The sequence below is a fragment of the Megalobrama amblycephala genome, linkage group LG3, assembly GCF_018812025.1.
Source record: "Megalobrama amblycephala isolate DHTTF-2021 linkage group LG3, ASM1881202v1, whole genome shotgun sequence".
In the NCBI taxonomy this organism is placed as follows: domain Eukaryota; kingdom Metazoa; phylum Chordata; class Actinopteri; order Cypriniformes; family Xenocyprididae; genus Megalobrama; species Megalobrama amblycephala.
The window spans coordinates 61,950,264-61,973,609 of record NC_063046.1 but is presented as its reverse complement, the minus strand read 5'-3'; the positions used below and the strand labels follow the sequence as shown (position 1 = coordinate 61,973,609).

The 23,346-nt window shown below is 37.0% G+C and overlaps 2 protein-coding genes across 5 annotated transcripts in view; one reads left to right on the top strand and one right to left on the bottom strand.

Moving 5' to 3' along the window:
* pde5ab (phosphodiesterase 5A, cGMP-specific, b) overlaps window positions 1-14,712 on the top strand; it is a 49,632-nt gene extending 34,920 nt beyond the window's left edge. For all 4 annotated transcript variants that reach the window (XM_048186453.1, XM_048186451.1, XM_048186450.1 and 1 more), the window contains exons 13-21: window positions 1,369-1,494; window positions 1,967-2,061; window positions 2,138-2,225; window positions 6,266-6,366; window positions 6,512-6,589; window positions 6,673-6,736; window positions 7,788-7,862; window positions 7,956-8,039; window positions 12,950-14,712. In XM_048186453.1, the coding sequence (XP_048042410.1) occupies window positions 1,369-1,494; window positions 1,967-2,061; window positions 2,138-2,225; window positions 6,266-6,366; window positions 6,512-6,589; window positions 6,673-6,736; window positions 7,788-7,862; window positions 7,956-8,039; window positions 12,950-13,072 (834 nt within the window). In that variant the 3' untranslated portion in view covers window positions 13,073-14,712. The remainder of the gene's footprint in view (window positions 1-1,368; window positions 1,495-1,966; window positions 2,062-2,137; window positions 2,226-6,265; window positions 6,367-6,511; window positions 6,590-6,672; window positions 6,737-7,787; window positions 7,863-7,955; window positions 8,040-12,949) is intronic.
* A 1,801-nt stretch (window positions 14,713-16,513) lies between these two features.
* mad2l1 (MAD2 mitotic arrest deficient-like 1 (yeast)) lies at window positions 16,514-22,619 on the bottom strand. Its single transcript, XM_048186454.1, has 5 exons — window positions 22,411-22,619; window positions 21,482-21,628; window positions 19,781-19,901; window positions 19,598-19,701; window positions 16,514-16,818 (listed from the first exon to the last, which is right to left on the bottom strand). Exons 1-5 carry the CDS (start codon window positions 22,472-22,474, stop codon window positions 16,646-16,648), a joined length of 609 nt encoding a protein of 202 aa, XP_048042411.1. The 5' UTR covers window positions 22,475-22,619; the 3' UTR covers window positions 16,514-16,645.
* Between the last annotated feature and the right edge of the window lie 727 nt (window positions 22,620-23,346).

Genomic DNA, 23,346 nt, shown 5'->3' with positions numbered 1-23,346 from the left:
GTCAGTGATGGTTTGGGGTGCCATGTCATCTGCTGGTGTTGGTCCACTGTGTTTTCTGAGGTCCAAGGTCAACGCAGCCGTATACCAGGAAGTTTTAGAGCACTTCATGCTTCCTGCTGCTGACCAACTTTATGGAGATGCAGATTTCATTTTCCAACAGGACTTGGCACTGGCACACAGTGCCAAAGTTACCAGTACCTGGTTTAAGGACCATGGTATCCCTGTTCTTAATTGGCCAGCAAACTCACCTGACCTTAACCCCATAGAAAATCTATGGGGTATTGTGAAGAGGAAGATGCGATATACCAGACCCAACAATGCAGAAGAGCTGAAGGCCACTATCAGAGCAACCTGGGCTCTCATAACACCTGAGCAGTGCCACAGACTGATCGACTCCATGCCACGCCACATTGCTGCAGTAATTCAGGCAAAAGGAGCCCCAACTAAGTATTGAGTGCTGTACATGCTCATACTTTATGTTCATACTTTTCAGTTGGCCAAGATTTCTAAAAATCCTTTCTTTGTATTGGTCTTAAGTAATATTCTAATTTTCTGATACTGAATTTGGGATTTTCCTTAGTTGTCAGTTATAATCATCAAAATTAAAAGAAATAAACATTTGAAATATATCAGTCTGTGTGTAATGAATGAATATAATATACAAGTTTCACTTTTTGAATGGAATTAGTGAAATAAATCAACTTTTTGATGATACTCTAATTATATGACCAGCACCTGTAGATATATATAGATCCTATAACCAAAACTGTATTTTCTATCTTTATATTTGGTTTCTTAAAAATGTCTTACATTACCCGAATTGCTTCTGTCCATTTTTTTTTATTTTTTTATAAGTATAAAGTGTTTGAGTATAATGAGCTTTAAGTTCACCAAAATTCTCCAACATCCTAAATGTGAAATATACTTAGAGGATATTTCTGGTGTTATTATGAAATATCTCATATTAATTTTCCAAGCATATTCTTGCCGATATGGATTTTTTGTTTCTTTGTTTCCAGTCTCCTCTTATTTTATTGTCTAGCTCAAATTTCCAATTTATTTTAACATTATGTAAACCCTTATTCTTAATTTTGTTAATAATTTGTGCTATCAAATTATGTTAATTTTACTAACTTTAATCATAAAGCTCAACAGAGGGTGAATATATTTGTAAAATAGTTTTCTAGACAATGCATATGTTCTCAGATGTCTCCATCTCATTCTCTATATACATTTTTATGAAATCATACAGTATAAGCCCTTTGCTAGGCCAAACCTGCTTAGACACATGATCAGAAGTGTTTGGTTTAAGCGTGTCTTTAATCTGTACAGCTAGTGAAGTAAGCAGTTGATCTGTCCCTGTTCCAGAGTCTGTGTCAGTGGATCTTAAGCGTGAAGAAGAACTACAGGAAGAACGTGGTCTATCACAACTGGAGACACGCCTTCAACACGTCGCAGTGCATGTTTGCTGTGCTGAAGTCTGGCCGGGTTCAGGTCAGTGACCCTGATCACTAACACAGGGGCTCTCGACGGACACTAAACACTGAGCTGATCCACACTGAGGTCTGCCGTTGTAGTAAAGCTTCGTACGGATTCCTTTTATAGAGAAACCAGTTTATAGTTATACGAGCGGACGGTTTTATTGTGCGTTCCACTGTAAATGTCTTCTGTTGTTTACAGCCGTAGTTAATCATTTGCATTTATACAGTCATGCTTTCATTTAATAGTAAAGTCTAAGAGCATTATGTTGACTTGAATTATTTGTTTACCATTGGTGTTTATGAATTGAGAATTATTAAGTCTTGTTTTGACATGCCAGATAAATTCTAATTGGATTTAGTTTGCTTGTTTACCGGAAAGTTCTTACAGTTATTTGGATTTACACACAGTATTTTACAGTACTAGAAGATTTAGTGACTTTCAAAGCTGTTGTAATGTTATAATAAAGCTGTGTTTTCATTGACAGAATAATCTGAGTGATTTGGAGGTTTTAGCTTTAATGATTGCAACACTGAGCCATGATTTGGATCACAGAGGCGTCAACAACTCCTACATCAAAAGGTTTGTTCTTTCGTTCAGTGGATCAGTTTGTGATGTAAATACGCGAATGATGCCGTATATTTCACTGTTTCCACAGAAGTGACCATCCGCTGGCCCAGCTGTACTGCCACTCCACGATGGAGCATCACCACTTCGACCAGTGCCTCATGATCCTCAACAGTCCAGTGAGTGCTTTAATCACAGATATATGAGGGTCAGTGACGTGACGGGTCATGTTTTGTCCAAAGGCCTTAATAATACTAAAAACCAAAGATATGACATCCAAAGTATGTAAGGTAGTACAACTAGATCTCTTTCATTGAATCCAAAAGGTTTTGATTATATTTTGCTACATATTTTAAAGATTTTGAAGTGTCAAAAGGTCATTCGGTTTAACCGTCCAAAGGCCAATACAGCCACTTCATTTGTGATTAAAATATCTTAAAATCTAATAAATGTATATCATACATCAATATAGTGCAAAATGGTATTCAAATTATGTGTAGAAGTCGTTGCTTTGAAAAATGCATTTCATTGATGTCATTCGGACACACTGCTGCATAAACAGACACATGAATCCTGCAGCAGATCTAGGCAGGTGGAGCTGGGGAGGTGGAGGGGTTCAGAGGAACTCAAACACTGAACCAGACTGTTTGAATGTTGAGCAAGCAATCTCATTGGCTGCAGGATCAGCAGTGGCCAATCAGCTTGTGACATGCGGTGATGATGTGATTGCATGTAAAGGACCATCAGCCAGCGCCCCCTAGTGTTTACTGCAGCACATTTTTACAATGCTATCATACTGCTTTCAAGCACATTCACAGTAGAATAATGGCAAATTTTGTGCATTTCCACAGCAATTCTATTGGCCATACATACAATAGAAAAACACAAGCTTATTTTGTGTTTTAAGCGAGTTTAGAAAGAGACTAACTGTTGAGTCAGTAATGGAGACTGTATGAAGACATTTGAAAAAGGGACTTCAGTAATGGCCAAAAACTGTAAAAGTGCACATCATGCAAACCTGCATTTCCAAATATAATGTAGTACACTAACCAAAGACTGTACTGGCCAGATTTAAGATTGCAATTCTACTGGAGTGTTCACACCAGATGCGACTTGCACGAATAAATCGCGCTATCCGCGCGTAGTTGGACGCTTGAACATTTTGAGTTTACTGGCTTCATTCACTTCACAACAGACGCAAATTCACGTCATGAGAGGGTCTCGTTTCTGAACACTTCCTCTGAATAAACACATCAACTCATCAGTAGTTGTAAAATACGGCGAATAAGCTCAATTTGCCGGCTTTAGCTAGCTTGTAGTCTCAATATATATTTATATATATCTCAAATTGAGTAAAGACAACTTACCAGATTGTCCGACCTCCTCACTTACTTTCTTTCAAGCAAGATTATTTTTATTTCTGTTTCTATAAAAGTACGAAGATGTATCGTACAGCGACAATGATTTTGTCCTCCATTTGTTTCGGATTTCTGCCTCCGCTCACTACGTCATAATCACGTCACTACTAGAGCAAGCTCCTGATTGGTTAACGCGGCGCAAATTTTCACCAAAGTTCAGCACGATTTGCATGAATCACGTTACGCGCGTCAAACGCCCAAAACGCTCAATTCGCGCCACAGGATGTCTATTCACGTCTTTGCATTGAATTAACATGTAAATCACTCATGCTTAACGCTTCATTCGCATCTGGTGTGAACGCACCGTAACTATATTAAATTATATTTAATTCAAAAACTATAGTACTGGTCACATTACTTACAGACAGATTCAATGATGATTTTGAACATTTTGGTATCAGTCAAATAGTCAATTTATGCTTCAGTGACCCTAAACCTGACATAACACATGAAAGCGTATGTGAGTGAACCTTAAAGCAGTTATTAACAAGCGTACCGTGTTGTAAACGTGTAAACCATTCCTGTTAATCGTTTGAGTGGGATGACCTATGACTCTTCTATCTGCTGATAAGAGTAGTTCACTCCTGCACTGTAAATCCAGAGTAACCTTTAAAAGCAATATCTAAGTTTGCACGCAATGACAGTCTCTGTCTTGGAAAAGAAACCTGTTCCAGGAGCATTTACACACGGGGAATGATTACTGTCATTCACATTCAGCAAATTCAATTCCATGCTTTTCTCATCGTCCAGAGCCTTAATGTTGTTATGTTGTGTTTGCTTGACTGGGCTGTTGAGAAAAGGCTTTGCTGTAGTTCATACTTAGAGTTACTAACCTTAAGTATTAAACTTTGGCACATAACAAGCCATTTCCAGTACAGATAAGAATGAAACCTCAAATTGTGTGGCTTTTTTGATGGGACGTGTTCTTTTATATACTGTCAGATGATAAAAATTATTTGAAGGAGTGACCTGAGTCAGAGATCAGCATATCATTGGGACTTCTGACTCTAATAAAGCAACACACCCCAGCATCTCACACCTTTAAAAAGATCAATTTTTGGCAGCTATGGATCATGAAGATCCTTTAACATCCTTGGAAGCTTTCCATTGCACATTGTGGTTCTATATTAAATTTGTCTTCACACCAAAACAAACTGTTTTTTTAAGAACTGTTCATGAAAGGTTGTTTGGTAAACCAAAAATTGTTGTTCTCTGGCATCGCTGCGAAAACCTCTTTTGGAAATTGTTTTTTAAAGGGGACCTATTATGCCCCATTTTACAAGATGTAAAATAAGTCTCTGATGTCCCCAGAGCGTGTATGTGAAGTTTTAGCTCAAAATACCCCACAAATAATTGTTTATAGCATGTTAAAATTGCCGTTTTTTGGGGTTGAGGAAAAACGCGCTGTTTCAGTGTGTGTCCCTTTAAATGCAAATGAGCTGCTGCACTCATCCTAAGAGGGCGGAGCTTCAAGAGCTGATTCTCCGGTGTCAGGATTCATTTAGAAACTGCGAATATATGCTGCATGGAGATAGAACAGGCATAGTTTAGTTCAATTACGGTTATAACTTATATTGTCTTCTTGTTTTTATCCACTACATTAGCACAAGCCTGCTGTACAGGACCCGTTCGACTTTACCGATCAGTTATATGATGTTTATTGTATTTCACACAAAATATGAAGCGTCCGTTTTCACTCTAGAAAATCTCTGTAAGAGCTTAATAAAACACTGCAAGTGTGCATTAAAATATTGTCCATAAACTCTCTCTCTTTCCCTTGTATTATCATCAACATACACAGCGAATTACACAGAAACACTCGTTACAACTAACAGTAAACAAATATATAAAGACCTTATGCCTTTTGGGTGGTGTTTAATAAACTGGTAAACTTTATATCCGTAAATCAACTCTGATGAACTGTAATAAAGTGCTCTCACCTTCATTACTGCTGTATCCAGTATCACTCTGGAGACTGTAAGCTGGATCACGAACTGATCTATCCTTGAGTAACATATTTTTAGCTCAACCTCTGTTTTGTATTGTCCCTTTGTATTGATATTCGTTCACAAAGCAGTCCGGTGTGAAATGATTTGCGCAGACATAAACAAATTTCGGTAGAGTTGAGGGAGCATTTTTGTGGAAAACAAAATGAATCCACCTCATTTTTTAGTGGCTGAGATTTAGGAAGTAAATGGAGAGAGCTCTGTGGATTAATCCATCCAGCTACAGAACTCCTAAAACACTTGGGAGACGTTCTCGTCAGTGCAGCAATGGCGGACTGTGTACAACTCGCTGTGAACTCACTCAGGGCGGTTCTATGTTCAAACGGCCAGGGATCTGGAAACAGCTTGTTCTGAGACACTGCTTATGATTTATGGGGATTAAAAAAAAGGAGTGTTTGGATTTTTATTATTATAGGTTGGTTGTGTTCGCACACTGCCAACACACATTTATGTCCAAACACCATGCAGAAGTGAATTTTGCATATTAGGTTCCCCTTAACTCACTGTTATATGGTAGGGGGCGCTGTTATTCATCTTCTGAAAGAGTCCAGAATCTTCGGATCAAAACACAGGGGAAGAAGCAGCAGAAACAAGTGATAGAAGCATTGCTGACGCATGTTGTAGTCTTTGACAAAAATGCAATTTTCTCAGCTTTTTGTTCAAAATGTTGCTTTTTTTAATGAAACTTACCCACATTCAAGTGTTGAAAAAAAAAAAAAGAATACATGAAGCTAGAATAAAACTTTTGTTGTTTGTTTTAAAGCAGAGGCTCTGTTGTCGGTTGTTTTCTCTCAGGGTAATCAGATTCTCAGCGGTCTCTCTCTGGACGAGTACAAGGCCACACTGAAGATGATTGAGAAGGCTATTCTGGCCACTGACCTGGCTCTCTACATGAAGTAGGTACCAGATGTCACATACAGCTGCTTTCAGAAACATACAAAAGAGATTTATTAATCGGCTTCTATTTGATCGCTCTGTTACCGATTTCTATATGTTTAATTCTTGCTATTCATCATAATGCTAATCCTGATGTCTTTGCAGAAAAAGAACAGAATTCTTTGAGCTGGCGAAGAACAGTCAGTTTGTTTGGGAGGACGAGTATCACAGAGATCTGCTGCGGTGAGTGTCGGGAAGAGCTGAATGTGTTTATACATGCGCCGGCTGTTTATATTTCTTCATTATGATGTTATAATCTCCTGCAGGTCGATGCTGATGACAGCATGTGATATCTCAGCTATTACAAAACCCTGGCCTGTACAGAAGAAGGTAAACACGCACACAATTTGGTGTACACTCTGAAAAATTATGGGTTAAATACAACCCAAGTTGGGTTGAAAATGGACAAACCCAGCGATTGGGTTAAGTGTTTGTCCAGTCTGTTGGGTAGTTTTATTTAACTCAACTATTGTTTAAAAATTACTGTATGACTGTCTTAAAATGAACCCAAAATAGGTTGGAAATTAAAAATCAGACACATAATTACTAGAGGCAACAATAATAATCAAAAGGTGAACATTTATTAATAAGCAATTTAATAAGTGTTTATTGTTAGGTTTTGGGTTCATTTTAAACAAGCAATACAATAATTTTTAAACAATATTTGGGTTAAATAAAACTACCCAGCAAGTTGGACAAACATTTAACCCAATCGCTGGATTTATCCATTTTTAACCCAACTTGGGTTGTTTTTAACTCAGAATTTTTCAGAGTGTATAATAAAAGCCAGACGCATTCATCTATAATCAGTGGAGAATCAGAAAGACTTAAAATAGCTCTTGAAACGTCCTCATCTCCTCCTCCTCTCGTTCTATTCCAGTCTTTTTCTCTCTCTTCAGTAATTAACAAGCTAATTAACAGAGGGTGAAGGTTCAGCTGCGATCCTACTCAACGACCATCATTTAGACAAGAATTACGCAAACTCGTGACCTACAGACTTAATATTTACTGTGCATGAGGCCATGTTAAGAATGACGTATGCAGTCTGTATGCTTTATATAGTTATTTCAGAGATGATAAGATAAACGAACATCAATTATTTTCAATGCATTACGCGTTAATTCAGACTCTATTGTTAAATCATAGTGGACATTCAGTGTTCTCTTGTAAACACAGCCAGAAATCCGTCACATGACTCTAAAACACTTTTGCAAAGGATACTAATAACCCATAATCTAATAATATATTAGTTAATATAAAAAATTTGTCAATGTAATAACTAATAATAACCCGGCTTCTAATAACAGACAGGAAGGTGTTGTATAATTGTCATAATGTTTAAGATGGCGATTCAATAATAAACATGTTTGTGTCTCAACAGATAGCAGAACTGGTCGCCACAGAGTTCTTTGAACAGGGCGATAAGGAGCGGCGAGAGCTAAACATTGAACCTATTGTAAGAGCTTCACTTATTTTACAGAAACGTTCCTGCTGTGTTTTATAAGACCAGGTCAAACGACAATAACCATGTGACTTCATTCTTTCCAAGGATCTGATGAACAGGGAGAAGCAGGATAAAATTCCCAGCATGCAAGTGTCTTTCATTGATGCCATCTGCACACAGTTATATGAGGTAAATCATATGAACTGTTTGTTTGTCGTTTACTAATAATCGCTTACCCAACCAGCCAGAAAGAACCAAAGCTGCGAGTTTAGAACTGTTTGGTACCTGCACTACTTGGGTTTTGGTGTATGTTTTGTATCTTAAGTTCTTGATTATTGAATTATTAGTTTTTTACAATCACTAGGACCCATTTCTGAAAACTTCTTCAAATTGTTTCAAAACTCAAAGCACAACAGAAATCTATATGTGAGCTAAACTGGATCATTTATCATTGCTTTGGCACAACATGCATGCAATGACGACATGTTTCACACCAAAGATCAATCAATCAATCAATCATCATTTATTTATACAGCCCTTTACAACACTCAAGGTGAACCAAAGTGCTTTCCAATAAAAACTAAAATTAAAAAGCCAACTACAAGAAATACATAAAATACACAAACATGTCAAAACAACTGCTAGATATTAAAAGCCAGTCTAAATAAATAAGTTTTAAGCTTAGCTTTAAAAAGGCCCAGGTCAGTGATGGTGTGCGTATCAGCGGGAAGCTTATTCCAGAGTCTGGGCCGAGCTACAGAGAAAGCCCGGTCACCCCAGTGTTTGTACCGTGACCTTGGGACTTCCAGCAAAAGTTTATTTGTTGACCTAAGAGCCCTGTTTGTCTGACAAAGAGCCAGCATCTCAGTTACATAAGGTGGGGCAAGGCCGTTGAGAGCTTTAAAAACAAACAATACAATCTTAAAATCAACTCTGGAAGAGTTGAAAACTGGAAGCCAGTGGAGCGAATGAAGAATCGGGGTCATGTGCTCACGTTTGCGTGTGTTGGTCAAAAGACGGGCTGCAGCATTCTGCACAAGCTGAAGGCGTCTGAGGGACGACTGTGAGACACCAGCATAAAGCGCATTACAGTCATCTAATCTTGTGCTGATAAAAGCATGAATAGCTTTCTCAAGGTCGGAGCGATTCAAAAATGGTTTGACCTTGGCCAAAAGATGTAGCTGAAAAAAAAAATAGCTTTAACCACGCAAGGTCCAAGGGGCAATTTTGTAATTTTCATTTGTTGCACTACTTCATTAAGGAATGATAGTGAGACTGGTTCAAACTGTTCAAACACCGCAGAGTGTGCTGCAGCGACAGAGCTCTTAGTCGTGAGCTGTCTGACAGACTCCACTTTATTAATAGAAAAGTGAAGAAAATTCTCACAAGTGGAGACTGAGGCATCAGTCAGAGGACAGGTATGTGGGTTCACAACTGAATTAATTGTTTGAATGATTACTATAACGATAATGATATCATCCTAAAAATCGTTCTAAATGTGAAAGAATAACAGAGTTCACACCAACTATAATGACACAGAGAAACCATTTCATTGGAATCACTTTCAGAATGATTTTTCCAGCTGATGAATGATAAAAACACTGACAGCCAATCAGAATCCATCCTGCTTTAAGAGTTCGAGCATTTAAAGTGGCATACGACAAAACTGCAGCGCTTATGATAACACAATCAGGGCCGTATGCAGAGTTTCATAATTACTAAGGTCAAAAAATCTAAAATTTGATTTCCCTGGTCTACATATGTGTATTTTAAGATGTTTGAAGGCCAAGACATAGCTTTAAAACCAGGTCAGTATAGCCAAAGCCTGCCTTTAAGACAAGTCATTTCACTCGGCGGCCATCTTTGAAATGCCTCTCGGGCATCCTGGGCATCATGCAATCTCTTTGAATGGGGAAACATCAAATTCTCCAAAACTGTTCGCCAACCTTACGATTAAATTTCATATTTGAAATCACCAATGAAATCTAACAACAACCGGCTCATAAATTTAGTTTCTAAACGCTCGAATCATGACAAAAAAAATGTATTTTTCAGGCTGGATCAAGCTAATGTGCATGCGCAGACCTAAATGCGCATCTCTTTGGAGGCGCGCGTCTGACTGTTTCTATAGAAACCGGTGATTCTAACGGCCGCTGCAGTGACGCGATGACTTTTTTGGCTCTTATTTAGAAGGCGGGACTTATTCCGCCATATTGCGCGTTACACTTTCTCTCATTCAAAACAATACGAGTGACGCGTCTTGTGTTATTCTATAGTCTTTGGCAGGCCCGGATTAAGAACACATTGGGCCCTGGGGCTATAGCAACACCAAGGGCCCCCTTTCATCTGATTGCCATGCCACAGTGTCTTGTACCACAAGAATTTTTTTATTTTTTATTATTGTTATTATTTTTATATTTTTACAAATCTCATTTTATCAATTCATTTTATATAAGCACAAGCTCACTAAATATTCCATGCTATTTAACACATTAAAAACAAATGCATTAACTCCAGATATGAACTCAAACAAACAGGTTGCCAAAAGCAGCAAAAATATTTGTCATACTTCAGTCATACTTCCTCAATGATTACTTTACCATGAATACTTTAAAGAGATCACCCAAAAATGAAAATTGTCATTACTTACATGTTACATGTTGGTAACCAGACAGTTGATGGCACCCAATGACTTCCATAGTAGGAAAAAAGTCAGTGGGTGTCGTCAACTGTCTGGTTACCAACCCAATATTTTTAATGTGCACGATACATATTTTAAAATTGTATTGCATATATTTCTGACACAATAATTCTTTCCTCTGATTAACACCAAGTAAACTATTTTGAAGAATGTGGGTAACCAAACAGTTGATGGTCCCCAGTGATTTCCACATTATATATATTTTTTTCCTACTATGGAAATTAATGGGGACCAGCTACTGTTAGGTTACCCACATTCTTCAAAATAGTTTATTTTGTGTTCAACAGAAGAAAGAAACTCATTCAGGTTTAAAACAACTTGAAAGTGAGTATGTGATGACAGGATTTTAATTTTTGGGTGAACTATCCCTTTAAGGACAAGGGTCCGCATGATAACTATTAGGATGCTGTCACTTTAAGACCTGCACGCGTCCGATTTTCTCAACTCACTTCAGACCATAGACTGTAAAAAAACTGAAAAAACTTCAAAAAAACTTCAGACCATACATAACCAACTGTGTTTATGTAAACCTTTTGTGTATTTGACAGTATTATAGCGCAATCAGACGCGAAAGAGGAAGTCCAGTAGTCAGGTGCTGTGTGTGCACGCTTCGGGTGTATGGGGTCAGAAAAAGCGCACTCAGAACAGCACACGAATGACATGTTTAACTGGCAGGGCTTTAAAGCACATGCAAACAAAGAACTTTTGTGATTTTGAATAAGTGCAGTGTCCCGTGAGTAACTCTACCGCTGTGTTAACGTGTGATGTGAATGTGTCCAGGCCTGGTTGTACGGATGGAGGCACCAGAACTGCAACTGATAGAATGTGCTTCAAAGGCAGATATGGAGACAAGTCACACGACATTGGTGTTCGTCAAAAAACAGTAGGAAAGTTAATTCGGGATTTTTACACGGGTGATGATGATGATGAGAGAAAAACACTGACATTCTGAATTCAAACGGCAATAAAATCAATCGACTCGTCCCTGTAAATGTTGAAAACACCTTTTCGTTTTCATGAGAAACAATTACCATCCGAATAGGGCTTAACTCGTTATAAGAATAATAACTTGCTGCAACTGCTATCCCACCTTCTTCAACATGTAAAGCACGCAGATCGGCGACGGTGTCGGTGGGTGAAGATAATTGTGAGCTGCCGCTGCACGCGGGGTCTTCCACTGGCGCGGATGTTTTATGTGAACCGAAGTAGTTAGTTTTGGAATTTTTGCTGTAAGATTAGCATCCCTTTTCTCCCTTTCAAGCTTATTTTTCCTTTTTTGCGCACCACTATCACTTTTTTTTCAGCATTTTGAACACCAGCGAGGCTGAACAAGCAATAAAGGCCAATTTCCCATTTTCTACTCTACATGCGATAGCATAACACAAAGAGGCGTTTCCCGATGTCATGGCGCGAATTGTAAAGTGATTTTGATTGGACGGTGATTTATCAGTCAGGCACATTTCCCAATCATTTTTTCTTGTTATTTTATTAGACACAAATCAACCACCTATGACTTGTCAATCTCATTTCCTCCAGCCAATCACGGGCCCCCTCTACCCGCGGGCCCTGGGGCTTCAGCCCCACCTAGCCCTTATGTTAATCCGGCCCTGGTCTTTGGTATAGCATACATTATTTGACAAACACAGCCTGATAAAAGATACCTAAACATGAGAATCAGGTTAAATGTTGCAATGAATGATCCACAATACAAACCGAAAATACAGAAGATGTTTGATGCTATTAATGATAATGAAATATCAGCATTCTAAGAACAATAATGACCAATTGCTAACCCTTCACAATTAGGGCCCATTAGTTAATGTTTGTGCATTAACTAACATTAACAATGAGCAATTTTTTGGATGACTTCTCAGTCCTGTTTCTTGGGAATATCCCGTACGAGCCCCCATATTATTTTACATTAGTTATTCTTTGTTAACACTAGTTAATGAAAATGCAACTGTCCATTGTTAGTTCATGTTAGCTCAGGTCCCTTGACCTTTTGATTTTGATAAAGCATTAGTAAATGTTGAAATTAACATCAACTAAGATTAACAAATGCTGTAGAAGTAGGTCTGTTGTTCATGTTAACTAAAGAATTAACGAATGTTATCCAATGGAACCATATTGTAAATGTTTCTATCTATATCTATCTATCTATCTATCTATCTATCTATCTATCTATCTATCTATCTATCTATCTATCTATCTATCCATCCATCCATCCATCCATCCATCCATCCATCCGATGGCCCAAACTGTATGGCCTTCAAGCTTTAAAATTACTTCAAACTGAAAACCTTCACACTTTAAGCTTTAAACCTGCTTCAAACTTTCTGGTCAGGCAGTTTGTGATGTTTATTATCCTTCTGCTCTTGTCCTGTGTTTGTGCGAGCAGGCGCTGACGGGTCTCTCGGAGTGCTGCTCCCCCCTGCTGGAGGGATGTAGGAAGAACAGGCAGAATTGGAAGATACTTGCTGAACAAGGAGAGGAAGGAGCTTTGCTTAAAGGAGAACTTTAACTTTTCTGTTGGCATGCATACTTCCTCGGACTATCCACATCATTCCCTGAGACTGAAAGATTACAAGACCCTGGTTTGATGATATTCACATGACATTCACAAAGCACACTGGAGCAGGATTGGATGAAAGACGTATCAGAATAAAGTAACTTCTTGAATCGGGAGAGACTGCTGTGCTAAGGTTGGATGGATCGATACCTTTGCAGAAGACATGCTTTAAAACTGTGACTAGACCATCTTGACTCATTAAAGGAATGTTCCCGGTTCAATACAAGTATTTGTGACATATTACCACAGAAAATCATTTCATCCCTTAGTTTGTAAAAATCAGTTTCCACAAAAATATTAAGCAGCAAATACCGTTTTCAACACTGATAATTAAAAGAACCATTATTAACTCTTTCCCTGCCAGCGTTTTTGATAATTTTCACAAAAATGTAATATTTTGTTGTATGAATATCTGAACATGCAATATGTCAAAAGAAAGAACAGAGCCTTTGCTTTTAAACGAAAAATCCCATTTTATTATAGCTTTTTGCACTCTTTTTTATCAACACTTGAATATGGGTACGTTTCATAAAAAAGCAACATGTTAACCAAAAGACTGTACAACATGCATAAGCAGTGCTTTTATAGCTTGATTTTTAGATTCTCTACTCTTTCAAAAGATGTCTAACAGCGCCCCCTACCGTATAACAGTGAAAACACGGGACGCCTAAAAATTCTGTCATTGGCGGGAAAAGAGTTAATAATGTAGCACTTACAATGGAACTATTCCAAAGGCAGAAATGCACAAGTTGTATTTTTGTAAGTAACTGTAAATTTGTAAAGAGTTGTTAAACTGTAAACATGACCGATTGCTGAGCAGTTTCTCTTTAAAACTGCGCTGTACCAAAGACTCTTTCAAAAACTCAGTTTAAAACAGACCCTCCTACCGTCACAAACACGTAACCAATCCTGTCAACGTGTGGGCGGGGCTTATCACATATGCTCAAAGGTTTCTATTTACATTGTTTTTTTGCAGTGTGGGGCAATGTAGCCAATCACAGAATTTTGTGTGCTTTCTATAATCCGCTCAGAATTTAAATAAACTGACTCACAGATTCATGCAATGAATCACATAGCGATAACCATTAATCCATTTGCCGTTGTGTAGTGTTCATCTGCTTCAGTTAACGGAGTGAACGTTTCATGTTTTTAAAATTAAAATCATTTCTCGTGGTAATCGACAGCATATCGACTTGTATTGAGTCCAGAACATTCCTTATCCTTTCTTGTAGTCTGTATTTGTCTGTGCCGCTCACTCACTGAATTACTGATATACGCACATCTTATTTTGCTATGTTGCACTGTTAGCATAAGCTGATATTAAAACGAACACATTGAATACAGTCGTTTTCCACTGTTTAACCCTTTCACGTCACTTTGTAAAATACCTTTATATCATGTTGTAGATTTTTTTGTTCACTTGCATTGCATACCTGTGATATGTGAACTTATTTATCATCTGTTACACAAACGTGTTTAATTCTTTGACAGTCACAACAAATACTTGTTTTGGAGTGGGATGGAAATAAGATGTCTGTAGAAATGTAAAGTTCAAAATGCTGTCACATGTTCAAAAAGAAACTTGTTCCATATCTGACTTGTTGATGGATCTATTATTTTCATGTCAAGTTATTAATATTTGATATTTGATCAATGATATAGTCATTAAGGAGGCACCTAATTAACTCTTTCCCCACCAGTGTTTTTAATTTAAAAGAAAAAAGTTGCCATCACCAACATTTTTTGATAATTTTCACAAAACTTTCATGGCCCATAAAATATTTTGTTTTATGAATATGTAAACATTCAACAGAGCCTCTGCTTAAAAAAAAAAAAAAAAAAATCTAACTTCATGGACTTTAATGTGGGTAAGTGTCATAAAATGAAACATTTTGAACAAAAAGCAGAGAAAATCCTGTTTTTGTCATAGACTTCGTCTGGATGGGATTCAAAATGATGATCAAAACACAGATGGTGTAGATCGAGTCCATCAACACACCCAAAGCTTCACAATCAGATTCGACATTGTATTTGCTGATGATTTATACACTGCTGAATGTCTGATGATCGTGTTATTTTACATGTGCTTCAGTTGCTTATATTTGGATCTGGAGAATCTGTTCTATTTCTATAATACTATACTGAAGATGCATAACAGCGCCCCCTACCGTATAACAGTGAAGACACTGATTGACGGAAAAATGGCAGGGAAAGGGTTAAAAAGCACTTTCAGCTCATCAAGAAAATAAAAAAATATGTTTTATCTACCTAATTTAAAGGTATTTTATAGTTAATCAGCTGACAAATTAATTGGAGAAAGTGTACATTTTAGTTTATTTTTGCAGTTCAAATATGTTTGCAGATATTTAGGAAACAATTCCGTGTCAGAATGTGTTTTTGTTTAGGTTCAATTTGGGAACCCGTGTGAGCGTCGAGTCTGAGGAGGAGGGGGCGGGGCAAACAAATCTCTCCAGTATTTTGAATTTGGACCAGTGTTGCCAAGTCTGCAGTTTTCCAGTGGAATTGGTCTACTTGAACTCCGTTTCCTTTGGTTTTTAAGTGAATTTTACCAGAGGAACCGAGTCAAAAATGCGAATTTTACTCCCTGGAACATGATTTTTACAGAGGGACTCCGAAACACGATTGGGTGGGTTTTGTTGTGAAAACCTGGCAACCCTGATTCGGACCCATTTAAACCGATAGCTGTCAATATTACGTACTGCACTTTTAAATACTTGTGGTGCAACAATTAAAAAAAAAACATATACAAATATTCCATGTAGAATTAAAACTGCATGGATAAGTATAAAGGGGGGAAAATGTAATACAACTAGTCTATAGCACCACACATACTCTAGCTTCCTTTAACTACTTTAAGATAAAAAGGGCTGGTTTTCCACCTCTTCTCACACTAATGAGCCCAGCAGGTGTTTCTCGTGTCTTCAACTGAACCATCAGCAACACAAGACTTTGATGTCTAAAGAACGACAGGTTCAAAGCAGAATGTTCCACCCCACCTCGGATCAAACACATTTACATCCTTTATCCTGCTCCAGATTTACATAATTGAGGTGTTAGTGTCCTTTATCTGTGCCTCTCTTCGGTGTAGGTAATTAATGCAACGCTAACAAGGCCGATCCTCATACAGATCTCGCATATTTAGTTTAAAACATCACATGAAATGTACGTTCCTTTTGAAAAGAAAAATGTAATAAATCTCTGTATAGAACCAGCATTACAATCATGTACAATACTAATAATATAGTAGTAAAACTACTCATTATGCAAAAAATGTAATGAAAAACTTGAAGGTCTTTGTGCAGTTCAGCACATTAACTTAGGTTTTGTCGCCATCTAGAGGATACTGCAAATTATCAAAGAAATCAATACAAATCTTGGAAACAAGACATTTATTTTCTGTATTAGGAAATACATTCTTTAAAATAACAAATAAGAAATGAGCTTTATATAGATATATACAGAAGACTGAAACACTGTAACAGAAAACAAAACAGAAGAGCGCGATCACATGGAGTCTGTCCTCTTGTAGGCCACTATACTGTTCACCTTGTGAATAGATGTGGTGAAGGAACGCAAGCGGACCTCTTCCGATTGGTCGATTAGTTGAGGCCCAGACTCCTCCCACTGCTCTGGCACCTCCAGATCTTTGTCAGTGTAGATCAGCAGGTCGAAGGCGCCTGTAATAAATGACGAAAGTTACTCAGACAATAATATAAAGTGTGTCCAAGTCCTTTTCAAGTCTACTATATACTAACATTTAAATGAATCATTTGATACAATGTAATTACATCTATAATTACACTGCTGACCCACCTTAAACCTGTCCTAACTGTATCGCCTCAACAGCAGCACAAGTGCTTTATTTTACAGTACTGCACTTTCAGAGTAATATAAGGTAACTACATGTGTAACATTAGGTATTATAGGTACATATTGGCATATACAGTACAGTCCAAAAGTTTGAAACCACTAAGATTTTTAATGTTTTTAAAAGAAGTTTCGTCTGCTCACCAAGGCTACATTTATTTAATTAAAAATACAGTAAAAAACAGTAATATTGTGAAATATTATTACAATTTAAAATAACTGTTTTCTATTTGAATATATTTCACAAAGTAATTTATTCCTGTGATCAAAGCTGAATTTTCAGCATCATTACTCCAGTCTTCAGTGTCACATGATCCTTCAGAAATCATTCTAATATGCTGATCTGCTGCTCAATAAACATGTATGATTATTTTCAATGTTGAAAACAGTTGTGTACTTTTTTTTTTTTCAGGATTCCTTGATGAATAGAAAGTTCAAAAGAACAGCATTTATCTGAAATACAAAGCTTCTGTAGCATTATACACTACCGTTCAAAAGTTTGGGGTCAGTAAGAATTTTTATTTTTATTTTTTTGAAAAGAAATTAAAGAAATGAATACTTTTATTCAGCAAGGATGCATTAAATCAATCAAAAGTGGCAGTAAAGACATTTATAATGTTACAAAAGATTAGATTTCAGATAAACACTGTTCTTTTGAACTTTCTATTCATCAAATAATCCTGAAAAAAAATATTGTACACAAATATTTTGTACAATTGTACACATTAAATGTTTCTTGATGATTTCTGAAGGATCATGTGACACTGAAGACTGGAGTAATGATGCTGAAAATTCAGCTTTGATCACAGGAATAAATTACTTTGTGAAATATATTTAAATAGTACACAGTTATTTTAAATTGTAATAATATTTCACAATATTACTGTTTTTACTGTATTTTTAATTAAATAAATGTAGTCTTGGTGAGCAGACGAAACTTCTTTTAAAAACATTAAAAATCTTAGTGGTTCCAAACTTTTGGACTGTACTGTGTGTGAAACAGGACTGTAAAATGAAGCGCTACATCATCAACACAATAAGTACACTGTACTTAACTATTCATTTTTGATGCAAGTTACACCTAATATAAAGTGGGACCAAAGTACTTCATTACAAGCTAATGAATGGCACATGCAAAATTGCTGAAGTTAAATTAATAACTGGCACAATATTTACACAATTCATTAAAGAATCAAAACAAAAATATAATTTTTTAATAAAATAGTTTGTCTGAAATCTTATGTCACACCTACTATAATGAAGCATTTCATATAAAACAATATATAGCACAGGATGATGGTGATCTTGTGGCGACTGATGGGAAATTAAACCATAAATATATTAGCGTCCAATACCAGCTTAAAGACAATCCTGAGCTTCCCGCTCGAATACGGGTCTTAAACAGAGTTGGAAACAACTTAAAAAAAATAATAATTATTGTATAATATCCAAGATACACATTTCTAGTAATTGTGCAGTTAATTCTCATATTGTATTTTCAGAAAGTTTTGGAATATTTTTCTTCTCCCCAAATTTGTCACTACCGAAACACAATAATAAATAATTTAATAAAATGAGTCACATTGAACTATTAAGATTTTGTTTACATCTACCTTGCAAATATAGTTTTTGTGATTTTTCTAAAAAAATTCTCACAGGTAAATCAATAACAATTACAATTTTATCAATATTTCAAGTGTGATTTATGATATTTGTTGTATTTTGAATCCAATCTTTCTTTGTAAAAGTCATAAAGTTTATCAAACTGATTTCAAAGTGAAGGATTCATTAGTTTGAACAAACATTGAATCAAACACTATAATAACAACATCTTACTTTATTTCTGACAAAACATCATGTTTCGGTCATGACTGCACATTACCGGTAGTGACAGTAATGTGTTGGTAGTGACCACATCACATGACACAATTTAACTAAAACATGTTAAAATACATATTAATTAAAATGCATAACTGTACTAAAATTTTATGTTCCCTTTTGTCACTACCGAAACAGTCATGACCGATATGTGAAGTTACGGTAGTGACATTTTTGAGCCGCTCAAAGATGCTGATCAGCACATGGTTATCCAGCACAGTTCTGAACAGTTGAACACACAAAAATCTACATTTAATGGAATAACGCCCAAAAAAAGCTCCACACAGATTTTCAGACTTTTGAACACGTTTAACTCAGAATGATGATCTATCTGCTGTGAAAGAGTATCAATAAGTTTCAATATTTTCACAAGTTGAAGTTTAGGGTTCAGCACAGACTCCTCCCAACTGAAATTACTCAATAAATGATGATTTTATATATGTTAAGATTACTGATATTTTAAATATTATTGTGGGATTCAATAGATAATAGTAAACATCTAAAATATGAATACTTGAATGCTTTTTAAATGTGTTTTTGGTTGTGGGACGGCAGTTTGCACCAGAATGACCCTTATACAACTCAAACATGATCTTTCCGACATGACTTGATCACACTGTTCAATGTGCTTTTATATTAATCATGATTCAGAAGTGTATCTTTATCGTCCATGTTGTGAACGAGCTTCAATCACACATGTAGTTTACTCACAGGCAGTTTCTAACAACGGCAGGAAGGTGACGGTGGCGGTGATCTGTCGGATAACGGAGCGGATTTCCTCCTGGATGGCTTTTATGGACTTCTCCCTCGGTGCTCTGGAACACACAGCTCTTCATGAACACTCATATTCGCATCGGTCATGTGACATTAACGAACCCGGCTGCGATCACGTACCCGCTCTCCTTCGCCGTCTTGTCGCACTCGATGTCAAACTGCCATCGCTCCAGCACCTCGTTGGTCTCCAGGCATGTGATGACCACCACCAGCTTCTGAACGGTGCAATCGAACAGCCACTCTGGAAGAGACGGACCATCAGTGCTGAAGAACTGAGCAGAACCAGTTACTCTGATGTGTACGGCCGGAAACTAGAGATTACAGTTCATCGAGGTTTAAATATGGATGTGTTTCTTACAAAAAACACTTCAGAAGGCCTTTATTAACCCCCTGGAGTCATACGGATTATATTTATAATGGATGGATGCACTTTTTTGGGCTTCAAAATCTCACAATTTTCATTTTTGGTTCAACTAACCTTTTAAAGGGTTTAGACCTTCGTTAATCTTCGTAACGCAAATTAAGATATTTTTGATGAAATCCGATGGCTCAGTGAGGCCTTCCTGACCTTCGTTAATCTTCGAAACGCAAATTAAGATATGTTTGATGAAATCCGATGGCTCAGTGAGGCCTTCGAGACCTTCGTTAATCTTCGAAACGCAAATGAAGATATTTTTGATGAAATCCGATGGCTCAGTGAGGCCTTCGAGACCTTCGTTAATCTTCGAAACGCAAATTAAGATATGTTTGATGAAATCCGATGGCTCAGTGAGGCCTTCGAGACCTTCGTTAATCTTCGAAACGCAAATTAAGATATGTTTGATGAAATCCGATGGCTCAGTGAGGCCTTCGAGACCTTCGTTAATCTTCGAAACGCAAATTAAGATATTTTTGATGAAATCCGATGGCTCAGTGAGGCCTTCGAGACCTTCTTTAATCTTCGAAACGCAAATTAAGATATTTTTGATGAAATCCGATGGCTCAGTGAGGCCTTCGAGACCTTCGTTAATCTTCGTAACGCAAATGAAGATATTTTTGATGAAATCCGATGGCTCAGTGAGGCCTTCGAGACCTTCGTTAATCTTCGAAACGCAAATGAAGATATTTTTGATGAAATCCGATGGCTCAGTGAGGCCTTCGAGACCTTCGCTAATCTTCGAAACGCAAATGAAGATATTTTTGATGAAATCCGATGGCTCAGTGAGGCCTTCGAGACCTTCGCTAATCTTCGTAACGCAAATTAAGATATTTTTGATGAAATCCGATGGCTCAGTGAGGCCTTCGAGACCTTCGCTAATCTTCGAAACACAAATTAAGATATTTTTGATGAAATCCGATGGCTCAGTGAGGCCTTCGAGACCTTCGTTAATCTTCGGAACACAAATTAAGATATTTTTGATGAAATCGGATGGCTCAGTGAGGCCTTCGAGACCTTCGTTAATCTTCGGAACACAAATTAAGATATTTTTGATGAAATCGGATGGCTCAGTGAGGCCTTCGAGACCTTCGTTAATCTTCGAAACACAAATTAAGATATTTTTGATGAAATCCGATGGCTCAGTGAGGCCTTCGAGACCTTCGTTAATCTTCGGAACACAAATTAAGATATTTTTGATGAAATCCGATGGCTCAGTGAGGCCTTCGAGACCTTCGTTAATCTTCGAAACGCAAATTCAGATATTTTTGATGAAATCCGATGGCTCAGTGAGGCCTTCGAGAGATTAACGAAGGTCTTACGGGTGTGGAACAGGATGAGGGTGAGTAATTATTGACAGTATTTTCATTTTTGCTTGAACTAACCCTTTAATGAAACAAACCAACCTTTGAGCTGCGAGATGACGTTGGTCAGGTAGTTCTTCAGCTTGCTGTCTGTGGTCAGGTGAAGGCTCATGTCGTACTGTGTGACTCTGGTGAAGGTTTCTGCCGGATAAATCCCTCGCTGGTACAAGATGCTGTTGATCCCGAACGCTGCAGACCACAAACAAAACCTTCATTCATTCTCTGGAACGACTACAAAGACACAACACTGCATAACTAATGTATTTCACCGTCCAAATGAGTCCTTCTGAAAGATTTGAGGGAGCTGAAAATGGTTTGAGGAGTTTTTTTTAATTATTTTAACCTTACAAAGCCTGCTCTAATGACTCTAAATGATCAAAACTGCAGTCAAATAAATCAAATATGATCATAAGGTTTATTTGTTCATCTCTCAATCATCATTGCATTATGTTTTGATCATGAAACTAAGCATTTAAATTTATCCTTACTAAGAGATTTTATTAGCATTTATAGAGTGACGAATGATATTTATATGCATTTTTATGTTAGTATCAGTTATACTGTTATACAGATCTTACTTTTCGACCACACGAATATCAGAATCTGCATCAAATTGTATATTTTTGCTCAGTTTGAGCCTCTGAATATTCAGGAAAGGGTGTTTTCCTCCTCGTGTATCAGCTCATATTCTCATTATATATAAAGCATGTTTCAAAAAACACATTTTATTTGATATTGTGTCTAAACGTCCAATAAACTGTAAATATATTATTCTGACTATTTCATATATCAGGCTTTACATTGTTAAAGATCACAATGAGAAGAAAAACACGCATTGGAGATTAATAGAGCAGAGGGAACAACTTTAACGATGGCGAATCCATCACCTCAGGATTCAACTCGTTTTTAATTCTATTTCTATTTTAACACTGAAGACGCCATGAAGCGCGTTAATGTGTCCATAAACTTACAGAAGAATTCAGCCACGAGTTCCGCGCTTCCCTTCAGCGTGATTCCCTTCAGAGTCTTGGACATCTTGAGTCGAGTTTAGATGACTTTAGAGGAGTTATTTTGAATTATTTTGAGGAGGATTTCAGTCCTGCTGCTGCTGCTTGTTTTTTATTTTCTTAACCGCCGACCAGTTTGAATCTTGACGCTGCGTCTGACGTAAGCGCCGCGTCATTATGACAAACCGGAACTGCTCACGTTCCACGAATCAACGTTCAGAACACACACACACACACACACGCACGCACGCACGCACGCACGCATTCAGATTCGGTTAATTCGGTTAAAGTTTAGCAACAAATGCGTTTGAACATGTTTTTGTTTGTCAGACTATAATATTAACAGTTCATATTTTACAAAGGCTGATAATTATATATAATAAGCAGAAGAAGAGGGTGAAATTGGGATGATCCTTATCTAAACCATTACAAAATGGGCGAGGTTAAATAATGATCTTCTTTTACTGTTTTTATTCAGTATTTGAATGTTTTATTGAACTATTTTTTTAACAAAATGACATTTACTGCCTTAATTTTGCAGTGTATTGGCAAAGACTTAAGATATATAAAGATGGCGCTCTCATCACTTTTATATTTTTACTTTTCCTTTTTTGATTTCTATTCTCTTTCTCCATCTATATATATATATATATATATATATATATATATATATATATATATATATATATATATATAGTCAGGTCAAGTCACCTTTATTTATATAGCACTTTTTACAATGCAGATTGTAAAGAATCAGCTCTTAAAGAATAGTGTCAATGCAGGCAGATCAAAGCACTGTTGAATATCAAATGTCAAGTCAAATGTCAAGTGTCCCCAACTAAGCAAGCCAAAGGCGACAGCGGCAAGGAACCCAAACTCCATCAGCTGACATCAGGTGGC

Coding starts and splice junctions, on each gene's coding strand:
- mad2l1 (XM_048186454.1), bottom strand. CDS start 22,474: ATGTCCAAGACTCTGAAGGGAATCACGCTGAAGGGAAGCGCGGAACTC. Junction 19,902..21,481: donor CGTCATCTCGCAGCTCAAAG/GTTGGTTTGTTT, acceptor CGTCTCTTCCAG/AGTGGCTGTTCGATTGCACC. Junction 16,819..19,597: donor GCCGTTGTTAGAAACTGCCT/GTGAGTAAACTA, acceptor CATTTATTACAG/GCGCCTTCGACCTGCTGATC.